The sequence below is a fragment of the Pyrgilauda ruficollis genome, unplaced genomic scaffold (assembly GCF_017590135.1).
Source record: "Pyrgilauda ruficollis isolate IOZ18807 unplaced genomic scaffold, ASM1759013v1 scaffold23, whole genome shotgun sequence".
In the NCBI taxonomy this organism is placed as follows: Eukaryota; Metazoa; Chordata; class Aves; order Passeriformes; family Passeridae; genus Pyrgilauda; species Pyrgilauda ruficollis.
The window spans coordinates 17,318,526-17,333,517 of NW_024522539.1; the positions used below are offsets into that span (position 1 = coordinate 17,318,526).

General features: G+C 51.3%; 1 protein-coding gene across 5 annotated transcripts in view; it reads left to right on the top strand.

The window, feature by feature from the left end:
- The window catches only part of NEO1 (neogenin 1), a 166,785-nt gene extending 152,649 nt beyond the window's left edge, over nt 1–14,136 (top strand). For 3 of the 5 annotated variants that reach the window (XM_041469102.1, XM_041469104.1, XM_041469105.1), the window contains exons 21-29: nt 430–462; nt 3,890–3,958; nt 4,605–4,752; nt 6,183–6,421; nt 6,914–7,006; nt 8,794–8,952; nt 9,921–10,157; nt 10,671–10,807; nt 11,778–14,136. In XM_041469102.1, the coding sequence (XP_041325036.1) occupies nt 430–462; nt 3,890–3,958; nt 4,605–4,752; nt 6,183–6,421; nt 6,914–7,006; nt 8,794–8,952; nt 9,921–10,157; nt 10,671–10,807; nt 11,778–11,861 (1,199 nt within the window). In that variant the 3' untranslated portion in view covers nt 11,862–14,136. The remainder of the gene's footprint in view (nt 1–429; nt 463–3,889; nt 3,959–4,604; nt 4,753–6,182; nt 6,422–6,913; nt 7,007–8,793; nt 8,953–9,920; nt 10,158–10,670; nt 10,808–11,777) is intronic. The other 2 variants (XM_041469103.1, XM_041469107.1) reach the window with 1 other exon arrangement.
- Nucleotides 14,137–14,992: the final 856 nt, after the last annotated feature.

Genomic DNA, 14,992 nt, shown 5'->3' on the forward strand with positions numbered 1-14,992 from the left:
TCTGTTCTTACAGAGCAGGGGTGGCTGCAGTGGCAGGGCAGGTGCTGTGTGTCACATCTGCTCCTGGGGTGGGATGGTGCAGTGGGAACTCGTGGGATGCAACAGGCCCCCAGTTCAGGAGCTGATGGTGATGGGCAAAGACAGTAAAGAGTAAAAATGGGAGAGAGCTTGAGAAAAATAGAATTATGAGTTTGTTATAGAATGCTGTCACAGAATTGGGTTGGGAGGGAGCTTACAGCCCATCCATGGGCAGGGACACCTCCAGCAGCCCAGGTTGCTCCAAGCCCTGTCCAGGCTGGCCTTGGACACTTCTCCACGTGAGTTTCAAGAGCTGTACCCTGTGCTGTGGGAAACTTGGAATTCTGTCTCACTCCTTCAATCCTTGTGATGTGTCTCTTGTTTTTTCCTCCCTGTGCTTGCCCCACTAAGCTGAATCCTCAGATAAAATGCCCAATGACCAAGGTAAATGAACAGCCACATTTCTCCTCTCTCCATCCCTCACTGTTCTGTTTGCTGTCTATGTGCTGTGACATTTTCTAAGTGGAGCAGGATCTTGCTGTGCTGACAGGGAGAGCTGGAAGTCCTGGCCGTGGGTGGCAGGAATGTGAAGGGATCTCTCTAGAGATGTCCCAGAAGGGCCACGGGGGTTGTGCCAGCTCTGAATCCTGCTGGGGGAATGGCTTTGGAGCCAGTGCTGCCCCATCCAGCCCTGCCCACGTATGAGGGGGTGGAAGATCAAAGGGTTCTGGTTAGCACAAGTGCTGCTTGTGAGGATTCATTCCATAATAAAGGCAGGGAAGCCCTGGAAAGCTCTGTGCAGGAAAGATTCTGCCTGTCAGCTCATTTGGAGCCCAGACTCTCTTGAGGAGCCCAGCACTGGCTCCTAAAAGCCTTAAGCTTTTAAAATGTTTGCTTGAAAAATGGGAGCTTTGAGCTTCCCACATCGAATTAGAAGGTGGATGTCCCAGGGCACTTCTTGCTTTCTTCCAAATAACCTACAAGCCCTATAAAAAAGGGAGAATTAGTCTGAGGGGATGAGTTAAAGAGGCCATTGGCAAACAGCTTAGACATGCAATTAAAGAGATCCTAAAGGGGCTCTGAGGGAGCTGCTCCTCACTTGGCTCCTCAGCTTGGTACTTGGAGTAATTTATTAAATGTGCTTGTACTCTGCACCAGGTAATGCTGGTAGCAGGGGCAGTCAGGGAGTGAATTGCTTCCCATCCCTGTGTCCTGGAGGTGGGGCTGGGGTTTGGGCTGTCTGGGGAGCAGATGCTCCAATGTCATTGTCCTGCTCACCTGCAGCAGCAGGGAATGGGGGAAGGTTACAGGGTTTTAGGTGAAAGTTGCTGTTTTCTGCTTCTCCCTGTTCCAACCCCATTTCAGCCAGTGTTACATCCTAAAGTAACATGTTCTCCTAGTCATGATCAATTTTTATCACATCCTATTATTTATAAATCATCAAAGCCCAGAGTTTTGTTAGAGAATTCCTATAAGGACTCTGGGAGAGCTGGAATGGTGGCAGTAGCTGGAATGTGGGAAAGGGGAAGGCAGAGGAAGTGCAGGAGAGGAGCTGAGGAGCTGCCCTGTGACAGCAGCACTGAGCTGCCAGGCTGGGACCTGCAGGAAAGAACCTGCCAGTTACTCAGGCTGGCAGCAAAACCAAAGGGGGTTGATACTCTGCCCTGAGTGGTTCTGTCCTCTTCTCTCTTTGTCTGCTTTAATGTTTCCCTCTGAACTCAGCACAGGATTCTGATTTCCCACCCCCTTCTGGAGCACAGAGCTTGGGCAGAACTCAGGGCCTGTTGCTCTCAGGCTGCAGGTGCTTGCACTGGCCTTGTCCTGAAGCAAAGATTAAGGTCTCTGATCGAGTAACCCCATCCTGAAGCCACCCACAGTTAAAATGTTCTGTCTGGATATATTGTAACATGGAGGTTCACAGCTGAATGAAAAACAATTCCAGCAAATGCTGTCTTAAACTGTCCCTTGAAATAGGTCACACTGAATAAGAGATGGAGCTGCCTGGAATGCATTTAAAGGTTTGAACTGTTCATCTGTGGGTTTAGGAATTGGATCCTTGGCTGGGTACCTAAATTTCATCCTAAATTCATCAGGGAGGACATGTGTTCCATGAGGATCACTGTGCCTTGCCTCTCTCTCTCAGCCCTGATTTGATGTCCCTTGCTGACCTCAGGGCAGTTGTTCCCATCTCCTTCACATTATTCAGGACACTGAGCTGCACTTGGCCAAGCACAGGTCCTTGCAGAGCTCACTGGAAGCATTCCTCATGGATAATTCTCATTCTCAGTTAATTTGTTGTTAATCTTGTTAATAGGCTCCACATGTTTTTTTTATGGTGCTATTTTAACAAAGCATTGCACAGCACTGTCAGATATTTCCTGGAAGCCTAAATGCAGTATATTTTATATATTTCTCATTATATATCTGCATAGTTACTGTTACCAGCCACGTTTATGGGCTGACATTCAGCTTCTTGAAGACACTTGTTTTCCATAAACCAGGAAGATGGATGTGAAGTGTGTGCCATCTCCTCTCCATCCCCTTTTCCATCATCTCACCTGCTTTAGGGCTCCAGCTGCTACACTGGAAATGCTCAGGGTGTCCGACTGCCCTCCCTAAATGTTGCTGGTTCTTCATGTCCCCCCTGTCCCACAGCTTCTCTGCTGGAGCAGCTGCTCAGCAGCAGGCTCAGGGTTCTGAGTCCATCTGGGGCTTCCCACCTTGCCAGGGCAGCTTAAGTGGCCACAGACACAAATCCATTAACAGAAGCAGTGTAAGGCTGCTCCAGTCTGTCTCTGCTGCTGCAGGATTATTGGCCCCCACAAAGGGATCCCTGGTGCTGTGTCCTGTCCATCCTGGCAGGTCCCTGGGTCCTTTTCCATGTCCCACTGTCCTGCAGTGCTGCCTTTCCCTCACTGCACACACAGAACCTTCTCCTTGTTCCCCTCCCCAGCTTCAGCCCCTGCCTGGTTTTGCCATTTGTCTTTATTTCAGGGACCAGTTCACAGGCTCTCACTTGAGGTTCAGTTTCCATTTGTTACACATCCTTTAACACTTCGTACTTCTTGATTAAAGGGGATTTTTAACAGAAAAAATCCTTCTCCTGACTGCTCTCCTCCACACCGCCTCGCTTTCTGGAGGTATTTTCTTTGTAGAACAGTGTGAAAATGTGTAAAATACTCTGGATTCCTGTAACCAGGGGAATATTGCTCTTTGCACCATTGCTGAATGCTTCCCCTACTCCAGTGTTTTTGTCATTAATTTTGCATTGGAGCATTTGGATGAAAACACAAAGTGGAAGGACCAGGTTTGGATGTAACTAATTTATTGTTCCCTCGGGTTTCATCAAAACCACTTTTGTGGTGCTTTGTTGTCACCTGTGGTGTGCAGGGGAGAACAGGGAGGAGCTGAAAGCAAGTTTTTATGGCTAGGCAGGGCCTTAATATTACATTTACTATGCTTGGGATCCTGCACACATTTCCAGTCTCCCCCAGCTGCTGGAACTGGGTGTTAGGAAAAGACACCTGGATAATTCCTGTTCCAGGGTGAGGAACTCTCAGTACAAGTGTGGCAAAACCATTTGCCTCAACATGTACCTGTGCCTTACTGCAAATGGGCTTTATTGTTGTTTTTAAAGTGAAATTAGGAGGGGCTTAATTAGGAAAATAATAACTGGGAAACCATTGAAGAGCTCCTTTGGAGAAGTGGCTCTTTCCTTGGAGAAGCAGGTGCTGTGCAAAGCCAAATTTTGTTGTAGGGACAGAAAAGGAGGGAAAAAGCTGCTCCTGGGGCCTTGGGGAGGTTCTAAATAAGGACTCAGAGATGCTGATTGTGTCTGTGTGTGTAAAATTCCTGTGTCCAACCTTTGCAGCCTCGGGATCTGCTGGGAAGGGGAGCCGCCCCATGGACCTGGGCCCAGACTACAAACCCCCGCTGGGAGGTGAGTGTGGGGCAGAGCTTCTCCATGGCCACACTGTGCTTCCAGTTTGGGTCAGCCAGGGAATGTTCCAGCAGCAGTTCAGAGATGTTCCTGCTGCTGCTGAGCTCCCATGGCATTTCCAGAAGCAGAGCTGCTCCCAGCGTGGTGTGACATGGCTGTTGGGCTGGGACATCAATTCTGTGGGCCACATGAGGAAGGAAAGGCCTCCTGTGCTCCTTCTCCTGCTCAGTGCTGTGTGGTGGGATTTCCTGTCCTCAGGGAATGCTCCCTGGTGTTGATAAAGGGTTTCCTTTGGAGCCAAGTGACCCCTGGAGGCTCCTGGTCCAATTCCAGTGGCTCCAAGGGGGGCCTGTGGTGCTGCAGGTTTAGCAGGATCCCAGACTGACTCTGCTTAGAGTGGGGAGGTTTTTATGGTAATTAATTAGGCTGAACTTAAATTGTGATAGACTCAGTAGGAAATGGGTCTATAAATCAACTTCCAGATGAGCAGTTGTACAGTAACAGTTGGCAAATGCCAGAGAAACAAACATTTCTCAGGAGATCATCCCCTCCTGCTGATCTGCAGGATTCCAGGCGTCTTTGGTGGGCACTGCTTGCTTTTCCTGTGTAATAAATGAGTCTTTTCTCCCTTCCCCAACCCTCCCAGGCAGTAACAGTCCCCATGGCAGCCCCACATCCCCCCTGGACAGCAACATGCTGCTGGTGATCATCGTGTCCGTGGGCGTCATCACCATCGTCATCGTCGTCATCGTCGCCGTCTTCTGCACGCGCCGCACCACGTCCCACCAGAAAAAGTAACTGGGGGCTGGGCCCTGCCTGCCTTACTGAGTCCTGTTGTTTCATTCTTCATTTGGGGTTTATTCCCTGTCAGCCCTGCAGCCTGTAGGTGCTGCTGCTGCTCTGCTTTTCCTGTCAGTGTCCCAGAGTTCCACTTCACACACAAATCGGGGCAGTGCTTCCAGGTGTGCCTGTACTTCCCCTCTCCCAGGAGAAATTGTCCCTCACAAGTTTCCAAAGTGGAGCTAATCCATGTGTGGGGAGCTGGGAGAGCTCAAGTGCTCAGGCAGCTCCTCCCTCTTGCATGGGTGGGCTCAGTGCATTGACATTATCCAGTTTTTAGTGGGATCACTGGAGGGGAATCTGAATGTGCTGCTGGATTCCTTAGACAAGTGCTCCAAAGTCCTGGTGTTTGTACCTGAATACTTCCCTCGGAGCATCTGCATTAATGCTGCAGCAGTGAGGCTCCTGCAGGGTCTCTCTGTGTGTTCTTTGAAAGACCAGAGTTGTATTTGGAGTTTGAAAAGATGCTGTTATGCAAAACAGATTTTTAAGGAAGTGATGGAAAGCCAGGCTTGGATAATCTGCAGTTGCTCTGCTGCAGCAGGACCACCCTGCAGAAGAGCAGGAGAGGCAGCAGGGATGGAGGAGCTGGCCCTGGCACACCTGGCAGCCAGGGCTGTGCTTGGGAGGGCAGCAGGGATGGGCCAGTGCCAGGAGTGTGTTTTATTGTCAGGGCAGAAATAACCCTGTGACATCTCAGTTTCTGAGTGCCCTCAGCCAGGGAATAACCTGATCCCTGTCATTCATCAGTTCCAGTGGGAGCAGGATTTGGGAGTGACCCTGCCAGAGGCTCTGTCAGTGACGTTTACCAATGTCTGAGCCATTCCCAGGAACTCTGCTCCCAAAGACCCCTCCTCCAGCTTTGCCATGGCCCAAAGTGAGGAGTCAGTGTGGCAGGAGTGCTGAAACCTACATTTTGCTGTCACAAAATGCTGCCATCCCAAATCTCTGCCTCACTGTGCTTTGCTGCTGCTCTCAGCAGAGTGGGAACCTCCCCAGTGGGAGTGTCCAGCCTGAGCAGGGCTGGAAGGAACATTCCTGTCATTAATCCTGTGTTCCCATCCTCTTGGGAGCACTGCACCTCCTTCTCCAGCTGCTGCTGGAGCTTGGTGAGCCTGGGATATGGGCACAGCATTGGAATAGTCTCTCAACGAGCAGAATTTCTGCAAACTTCATTCTTGGTAACGAAGGCTGGGCTGCACACGGGGTGCATTCCATGGCACCGGAGTTCAGGATGGGCTCTGAGGTGTCCCTGGGCCTTGTGTGCAAAATTCAAAGCTCCCTGCCCGGTGGGAAACTTGTGTCCAGCTGGATGCCTGAGGGGGATCCCAGGGAAAGTTGCCTTTTCCACAAGTGAAGAACATCTCCTTTGCTCTCTTGCCAGGAAACGAGCCGCCTGCAAATCCGTGAACGGCTCCCACAAGTACAAGGGCAACTCCAAAGATGTCAAACCTCCAGACCTTTGGATCCATCACGAGAGGCTGGAGCTCAAACCCATTGATAAATCCCCAGATCCCAATCCCATCATGACAGACACCCCGATCCCTCGCAACTCCCAGGACATCACCCCGGTGGACAACTCCATGGACAGCAATATCCATCAAAGGCGGAATTCCTACCGAGGTGGGAGCCCGTGGGGTGAAACACATTTCCTGGGGCTGTGACATCACTTTATTGAGAGATGATGAAGTTACTCTTCTCTGTTCTTATTTTCCAAGTAGTGAATTGGGTTTGTTCCTGGTTTCTGAGACTCTGGAAAGGCTGGATCTCGTGTTTTAGTGAGGAAATGGAGCATCCAAGAGTTAGATCATTACTTTCTCTTGGTAAATACTGTTTGGTAATGGGAAGATCATCTCACTTCATATTAAACCACTGACCTTTCAGCCCAGAGCTCAGTCACTGCCAGAAGTTTGCACTGGGGCCTGGAGAGTTTCTCCAGTTCCCAAAATGCTCACCCTCACTGTCTTCTTCCCACCTTCCAGTGAAGGGGGAAGGGCTGGTTTTGTCACTGGTGGCTCCAAGAGCTGCCTGGGAGCAGGACTAGAGGGAGGATGTGGGAATGCTGCCCTGGTTCAGGAGCTGGAGCAGAGCAGTAACGTGGCTGTTTCCCCTCAGGACACGAGTCAGAGGACAGCATGTCCACGCTGGCAGGAAGGAGGGGCATGAGGCCCAAGATGATGATGCCTTTTGATTCTCAGCCACCTCAGCGTAAGTGAACACCCCCATTCCTGCTGGAGCCACTCCCTGCTCCCAGGAAATCCCTTCGTGGGCAGCAGGAGCAGCTCAGGGGAGGCTCCTGAGCCCTCCTGGTGTGGGCAGGGTGAGGCCACGTTAGAAGGGACTGGATGTGGCTGTACTGGGGTGAGGGCAGGAGCATGGCCAGACCTGTCTATCGCAGTCTGGGGCTCTCTGGGACAGTCTGTGGGCCTGGCTGCTTCTTGTAGTCATTCCCTTGGAACTCTGCCAGTGTCAGCTGCTCCATGGGAGCTGCAGAGAGCTGGAATCTCTGTCAGGTTCCCCACTGTTGGTTTTCCCCTCCCAGCCCAAGCAGTCACCATCCCGCTGCAGTTGCTGCTCTCAGAGCCTTCTCTGACTTTACTCTGAGCTCCTTGAGACCTTTTTGCCCTGGGATCCTTCTCTGAAACCAAAATTACCATTATTATGAAATATTTTTGGAATTAAACAATATATCTAGAGTTTTCAAATGCCTGCAAGATGCAAAGGAACTTGGCTGAACCTCTGAACAGCCAGACTGAAAGCCTGTGTGAGAACCCCAGTGAGAAGCTCAGGAGTTACTGTGCAGGGGCAGAACTGGGAGGTAAAATCACACCAAGCTCACCCAGGCTGAGCTTTAGACCTCCCTGAGCTCTGTGATCATGTTCCTCCTGTAGCAAGGTGACTGCTGCCACAACCCCTCCATTTTATGGAATTGCTTCAGAGTAGTTCATTACACTTCCACTTTCTTTTTACTCTAATTTAAAACTGAGCTGAGGACTTGGTGTTCTTGATCTCTGCCTACTTTTTCAAGTGTCCTGATGACCTGATTGCTCAGTTTGTGAATCTTCTTCTTCTGTGACCTTTTTCCAAGAGTAGCATCTGGTTTCTTGGTTTGGCACTAAGTAGTGTGATGTCCTTCTGGTCTCGCAGCTTTCCATGTGTGAGGAGCAGAGGATGCAGTTTGACACTAAATTCCTTGGAGCTGGTCTGTGTCAAACATGGCAGTGAGACAGGTGCCTATCCCATGCCAGGCTCTGCACCAGCTCCTGCCTTGCCTGGGGGCACAGACCAGGCCCAGGGCCCTGCTGGAGCTTGGCTTTGAGACTTGGACTCTCCATCCTGTTTGTGAGAGCTCCAAGGGCCTCCTGCCACAGGCTCTGGTTTGTGGGAGTGGAACTTCCACTGTGGGGTCTGCAGGTGCCCTCCTGGCAGGAGCTCAGCCTGGCACGTGAGGCCCTTTCTCGGTGAGCCCCACCAGGACCATTCCATGTCCAGCTCTGGGCCTGCACAACCTTCCATGGCTTTCTTCCACCCAGATGGAGTTATTAATCACCTCCTAAGTACTGAATTATGGTCATTCACTGTGTCACTTTGCAGTCATGGTGTGTACCTAGTGACTTCCTTCTTTGCCTCCTGGAGTACAGAAGTTCTGGAAGGATGTTGGGAAGCAAAGGGCTGTTTATTGTTTAACACACCTCATTTCATAGTATATCAATATATGTGGATAACAGATCTGTATTCTCTTGATTCTTCTTCTGAACTTTTCCTTGGAATCAAGCAGTGCATTAAGAGCTGGTGGCAGCTTTTGGAGCTGTAATTGGGTGGGGGTTTTTTTTGTCCTAAGCACGTTTGAGGTGTGATAACCCAGGGGTTGAAGCTGGGTTGTAAATCAGCCGAGGGTCTGGCTCCCTGCTGGAGGAGGGAGCAGGGAGGGGAGTCCCCAGCCTGTCCTGTGTGTGTGTGTGTTAAGTGTTTCTCTGTCTTGTGTTCATCCACAGCTGTGATTAGTGCTCATCCCATCCATTCCCTCGACCCCCCTCACCACCATTTCCACTCCGGCAGCCTCGCCTCTCCAACCCGCAGCTTCCTGCACCACCAGCTCAGCCCGTGGCCCCTGGGCTCTGCCATGTCCCATTCGGACAGGGCCGACTCCACAGGTGAGACACCAACCCTCAGGGAGCTGCTGCTTTGTGCAGCAGTCAGGGAAACTCCTGGAAGTCAGAGCCTGGAGCTGGGTCAGTCTCCTCTGGGGGTTCCATCAGGATGGGCTGGGCTTTCCTGGGTAGGTCAGATACTGATCCTTGACATCCGTGGTGGTGTCCTTGGAAAAGGGGGTTTCATGTTTTATACACAGCTCCAGACAGGGATTCCTCCTGCTAAAGCCTCTGGCTCTGGAGTCTGAAACATCAGATTAACTCTGAGCTGCTTCATGGGGTAACTTTTCCTCTAATTAATACAATTAGAAACCAGCAGGGACAGAAAGTCCAGGCTTGGCTACCGAGAATGGGGGCACACAGAGAAGGGGGGTGATTTCCATGCAGCACTTGCAGGCTTGATCAGAATCATTTGCAGTAGTTTAGAGAGCGCTGAAGTCTCCAGTGCTCTGAAAAATCCCAAAGCAATGGTGTTGCTAAATGTGCACATGGTTAACATACTGGGATGAAGTGAACTCTGAGCTTCTCTACTTTAAGGTCACCATTTGAAGGTATCACAGCCAAAATGTTGTTTCCTTATGAAAACAGTTCCTGAGGCTGCAAGGTCCATTCCAGCCCAAACCATTCCATGAGTCTCAGTAATGATGGATTTCAAGTGTGGCTCCTCTGTGACCACCCCAGTGCTGTGAGTTCCTAGTTAAAAATGCCAATACTTTGGTACTGTGGGGTAAAAGGAGGCTGCAGAGTCGTGTTCTGTGCTGTTTGTCCGAGGACTGGAACACGGAGCTGTTTCAGTGCCAGACTGTGAGAGGTGGAACCTCTCAGCTCATTTAGCTCCCATTCAGCCGATGGTCCCCTCGGAGCTGGCCAGGGGGTCATTCCTGCCCAGCCAGCCCTGGCAGGAGGAGCTGTGCCCCGTGCAGCCCCGGCAGGCAGGAATGACCCCTGCTGTCGCTGTGTGTGCCTTGCAGAGTCCGTCCGGAACACGCCCAGCACGGACACGATGCCGGCGGCCTCGGCCGTGCCCAGCGCGGAGCTGCCCGAGGCCGAGGGGCCGTTCCTGCCCGCGGAGGAGGAGCCCCAGGGCCCCCCCACGGCCCACGTGCGCCCCTCGCACCCCCTCAAGAGCTTCGCCGTGCCCGCCGTGCCCAACGCCGGGGGCCCCTTCGACCCTGCCCTGCCCAGCACCCCCCTGCTGACCCAGCAAGGTGAGGGAGCCAAGGGCCAGGAAACGGGGATTTGGGGAGCAAAGGGAGCGCGGGGTTGGGCATCAGAGGAAAGATGGCAGAGGCTGGGGTGACTTTTGTTGGTGTCATTTTCTGTTCGTAGATAAGACAATTCAAATCCAACACTCCATAACTGAAGTGTTCCTTTTCTCCTGATAGAATCCTGTTCCTTTATGGGATCATTTTGGGTTGAAAGGGAGCTTTAAAGCTCATCCAGTCCCAGCCCCTGCCATGGCAGGGACACCTTCCACTGTCCCAGGCTGCTCCAAGCCCTGTCCAGCCTGACCTTGGGCACTGCCAGGGATCCAGGGGCAGCCCCAGCTGCTCTGGGCACCTGTGCCAGGGCCTGCCCACCCTCCCAGCCAGGAACTCCTTCCCAATATCCCATCCATCCCTGGCTGTGGAAATAATTTCCCCCTGTCCTTACTGTGCTCCTTCCAGGAGCTTCCTGAGCAGGCAGGACCCGAGCCTGACCGTGTCCCAAACTCTTTGCAGCCCCTGGGCACCCCCTGCACGCGGTGAAGACGGCGTCCATCGGCACCTTGGGCAGGACTCGGCCGCCCATGCCCGTGGTGGTGCCCAGCGCCCCCGAGGTGCAGGAGACCACGCGGATGCTGGAGGACTCGGAGAGCGTAGGTACCCCCTGCCAGGCTGGCAGGGCTCCCCCCTGGGGCTCTGTGGGCATCCTGCACTGGGCACCTACAAGGGCACAGGGGCTCGGTGCTCCCACAGCTCCGCTGCTCGGGAACGCGCATGGAAAATGGGGGGAGACACCTGCAGGGAGGTCCTGATGAGTCCTGCAGCTGCAGCTTCCCCAGCTCTGCAGGGCATTCCCTGTGCCAGTGCCATCCCCAGCTCTGCAGGGCATTCCCTGTGCCAGTGCCATCCCCAGCTCTGCAGGGCATTCCCTGTGCCATCCCCAGCTCTGCAGGGCATTCCCATCTGCAGATGATGTGTTGGGCAGAGGGCTGGGATGACTTTGCAGTACAAGGCACAGCTTTGGTAAAGTGGAAGTTCTTGGCTGTTGACATGAAGGTGGAAGTTTGTGTGTGAGCCCAGGTCATGGCTGGAAACTGCTCAGAACTGGGAAGGATTGGTCAGGAGGAGTTTGGAGATGAGCCAGGCCACGGTGTCTGTCCACAGCAGTGACAGAAATGAGACAGCTGAGCCTAAAAATGTGTGGGTTTAGCAGCTATCCTAATCCCAAAACAGCCTTGTTGGAGTATTCCTTTGACCTTTTTCCCTGTTAAACTGGGAAGATCCTTCTCAACTTCCTGCTTTGGTTCAAAGGCAGGGATTGAGACAGGACAACAGGGCTTGACCAGTGCAGCTCTGAACCACAACTGCCCAAGAGCTGCACTTGGAAACAGAGATCAGCTCCCCCCCACGGCAGGGGGCAGGAGCTGAGCTTTTCCCACCCTAACCAGGCTGGGATTCACACGGAATCACTGGGGTGGGAAAAGAGCTCCCAGACCAGAGTCCAGCCTGTGCCCAAACCCCGCCTTGTGCTGATTGCTGAGTGGGGTCAGGAGTGCCCCAGCAGTGCCCATTGCTGGGCTCCTGCTCAGCCCCAGCCCTGTGTGAGTGCCCCTCTCCCTGCAGAGCTACGAGCCGGACGAGCTGACCAAAGAAATGGCGCACCTGGAGGGACTCATGAAGGACCTGAACGCCATCACCACGGCCTGAGCGCCGCCGCCCGCCTCCGACGCGGCCCGGAACACGAGGAGCTGTACAGAGGAAAAACTAAAGGAAAAAAAAAAGAGAAAAAAAAAATAAACAAACCAGAAAGAGGGACAGCACATGAGAGCAGTGGAGGGAGGAGGAGAGGAAGCAGCCCCGGGTGACCCCGGTGTCACCCCTTGTCCTGCAGGGCGCCACGCGGGGTTCCAGCAGCACCAGCAGGATGGGCCACGCCAGCCAGGCTGGGATCCAGCAGGACAAGAGCAAAGCAAAGTGGACTCGCCATTAGTTTTTTTCTGGTCAGGTTTTGTCTCAGTGGTGTGATTGCCCTGCCTTTTCAGTGTTGGACATTGGCATTTATGTACAATTTTATTTGTGTTTTTATTTTATCTTTTTTTATAAAAAGGAAAAAAATATTGTAATAAAAAAAAAAGGGAGAAAATGTTGTTTTCCACAGCCTAGGCTGAGGTTTGACTGCTTGTTCTATTGTGTATGAAAATTCATTGCCAGTGTGGGTTGTTCTGTTTTGTTTTTTATTCTGCGTATAATTACGTCCCCTTCTGGCAGTTAATCCATGGCCTTTTGGGATGCTGCACTGCTCTTTGTAAGCTTTTTTTATTATTTTTATATTATAATTATTAAAAGCCTGACTTTCTCCTCTCATCACTGTGAGATTCCCGGTCTGTTTGAGTTGAGGTGTAATTGGAGAGCCTTGTTTGTCGCTTTTTGTGCAGTTTAATATTTTGAGTGGGGGGAGAAGTAGCTGGGGAAGGGGAGGGGATCCTGGGGAGGGTTCATTCCTGTTGTTTTCCTGTCTTTTTCCAGTGACTGGGAAGACTGAAGAACAAGGAAACATCTTCAGCTGTACTGTGTGTCTGGTCACTGGGCGCAGGAAGAGGCTCCTTTAGGAACATGCAGAGAATTCCTCCTGGGAATTGGGGTTCTCCTGCCTAGGTGACCCTACAGGAAGCTTCTTTTGGCAGCTGTTTTGTTGTTGTTGGTTTAAAGATGGATCAGGAGCCTTGGAAGTGCAGAGTGAGAGCTCAGCAAGGCTGCAGGGCTGGGCTCAGAGAACTTGAGGATTTTCTCATTCCCAGCAGCCCAGATCCTGCCTGGAGAGCACTGAGTGTCCTGCAGGTCCTGTCCCAGGCCAACCCAACAGGAATCCTGCTCTGAAGGGTTCCTCGGACACAAACCAAGGCAGAAATTTGTATTTTTTTACACTTTGGAAACCATGTAAAAATAACCCCAGTATTGGTGAGCCAGGTGCTGTTCACAGACCTGTCTGGAAAGGGAGGAGAGGGAACAGGAGGGAAGAGGGGTTTTCCTTCTCTCTTTGTGTGCTTGCCTGGCTCTGGCCTTCTCTGCATTAAAAAAAAAAAAAGGGCTGGAGTTGAGTAAAATGAGAAATAAAAAGAGAGAGAGAACCCCCAACCAGCTGCCAATGAACTCCTGTGCAGTTTCACTTCTAGGATAAAAGGAATCCCAAACTTCCTGATGCTTCAGGGGCTGGGATTTGGGAAGCTCAGGCCCCTCTGTGCCTCTGCCAGGAGATTTCCACTGAAGTGGCAAAAAGAACTTGGCTTCCTTTGCTTCCCTCGATCCCCTGAAGTGGGGCTGAAGCTCCCAGTGCTGTCCCTGGGGGAGGGGAGAGCAGGGATTGAGGGTGGGGTCACTTCCTTTCTTTTCCTGGACTCTGTGGTGTCATTCCTGGGCCATTTCTTGCATTTATTTATTACTGAGGGAGGGGAGGGAATTAAATAAATTGTAGCACCGTGGGCCACCTGGATAATTAACGTTTGGACTTTGAATCAGTACAATTCAGGGCAAAATAAGCTACAGAACATGTATTTAAAGAATAAAATCCACCCCCTGGCCTGTAAAAGGAGGGTGTGGATCTGTTCCTTTGCCTATTTTTTACCTATACCCAAAGAAATGCCATCCTACACACACAGTATTCCCAGCTGGGGGCCTTTGTGAATATTCCTTATGTAGAACACCATGAATGTTAATATTGTCATTGAATTTGGGGAGGGGGAATATTTTTAATGATAAAACAACTGTTCAAAGTTGGTTTTTTAAGGTTAAACTGAAAAAAAAAAAAAAGAAAAAACATTTATCCAATTCAGTGTACAATCTGTATTGCACTTTTTCACATTTTAATGCTACGTTTTCTTACATATCCTGTGATTTTAACTTTGGAACATTGTGTATCCTTGTAGTGTCATAGTCCAGCTGTGCAGTGACAGCTTCCCTCAGACATTTGGGGAAAAGGAACAAACCAAACCTGTACATTGTTTTATGATTCTCATGTAGAAGAATTTCAAGGACTGCTGTAGATGTCGACCTTTCTGTACAATTTTTTTGCTTTTCTGTAGTATTTGCTGTATCCTCTATGGCTTTTTTTAATAACTTCATGTTTATTATTTTGTATTGGGCATCCAATACACTTTTTTAATCCAATCAACTCCTGTCCTGCTTGGAGAGTTTGTTTAATTATTTGTAGTGGGTTCAGTGACCAGGTTTGGGGTTTTACTTGCCCTTTTTTCCTTGCTGTGGGTTGTGTTCTCTGAAGAAAGAAGAACAGAACTGTTCTACCTCCCTCAGGCTTTGTGCAGAGACTGAACTTGGAGCATTTCCCTATTTCAAAGTTCCACAATAAAAATACCACCTTCTAATGAGCAAGCAGAGAAGGAAGGGGTTCAAACCAGTGGAAGTACAAATAATAGCCTTAATGCACTGGGGAAAAATGGGAAAATAATACCATAACCGGGGGTATTGCACCTCCTGATTCTGGATTGTGAAGTGCAGGGATTTATCTCCTTGATGAGCATCAGCCCAGGGCCAGCAGCCACTGCCTGCTCACAGCCCTGTCCCCCAGAGCCCTCTGCTCACTCCTTCCTTCCCCTCCCACGTCCAGCCGGGCAGGGAGCCTGGAATTCTCCTGAGGGATGGCCAGGGGCAGCTCAGCTGGGTCAGGGCTGGTGGGGGCAGGGAGAAGCCTGGGGAGCATTTCCTGTGTCCAGGGGGAGCAGATAAACCCTGCCCCCCCCACCGAGCTCCGGGCAGGGGGCACTGCCCCGGGGGGCAGGGGGGGCAGGAGCTGAGCTTTGCCAACCCTGCCCCGGCTGGGATTC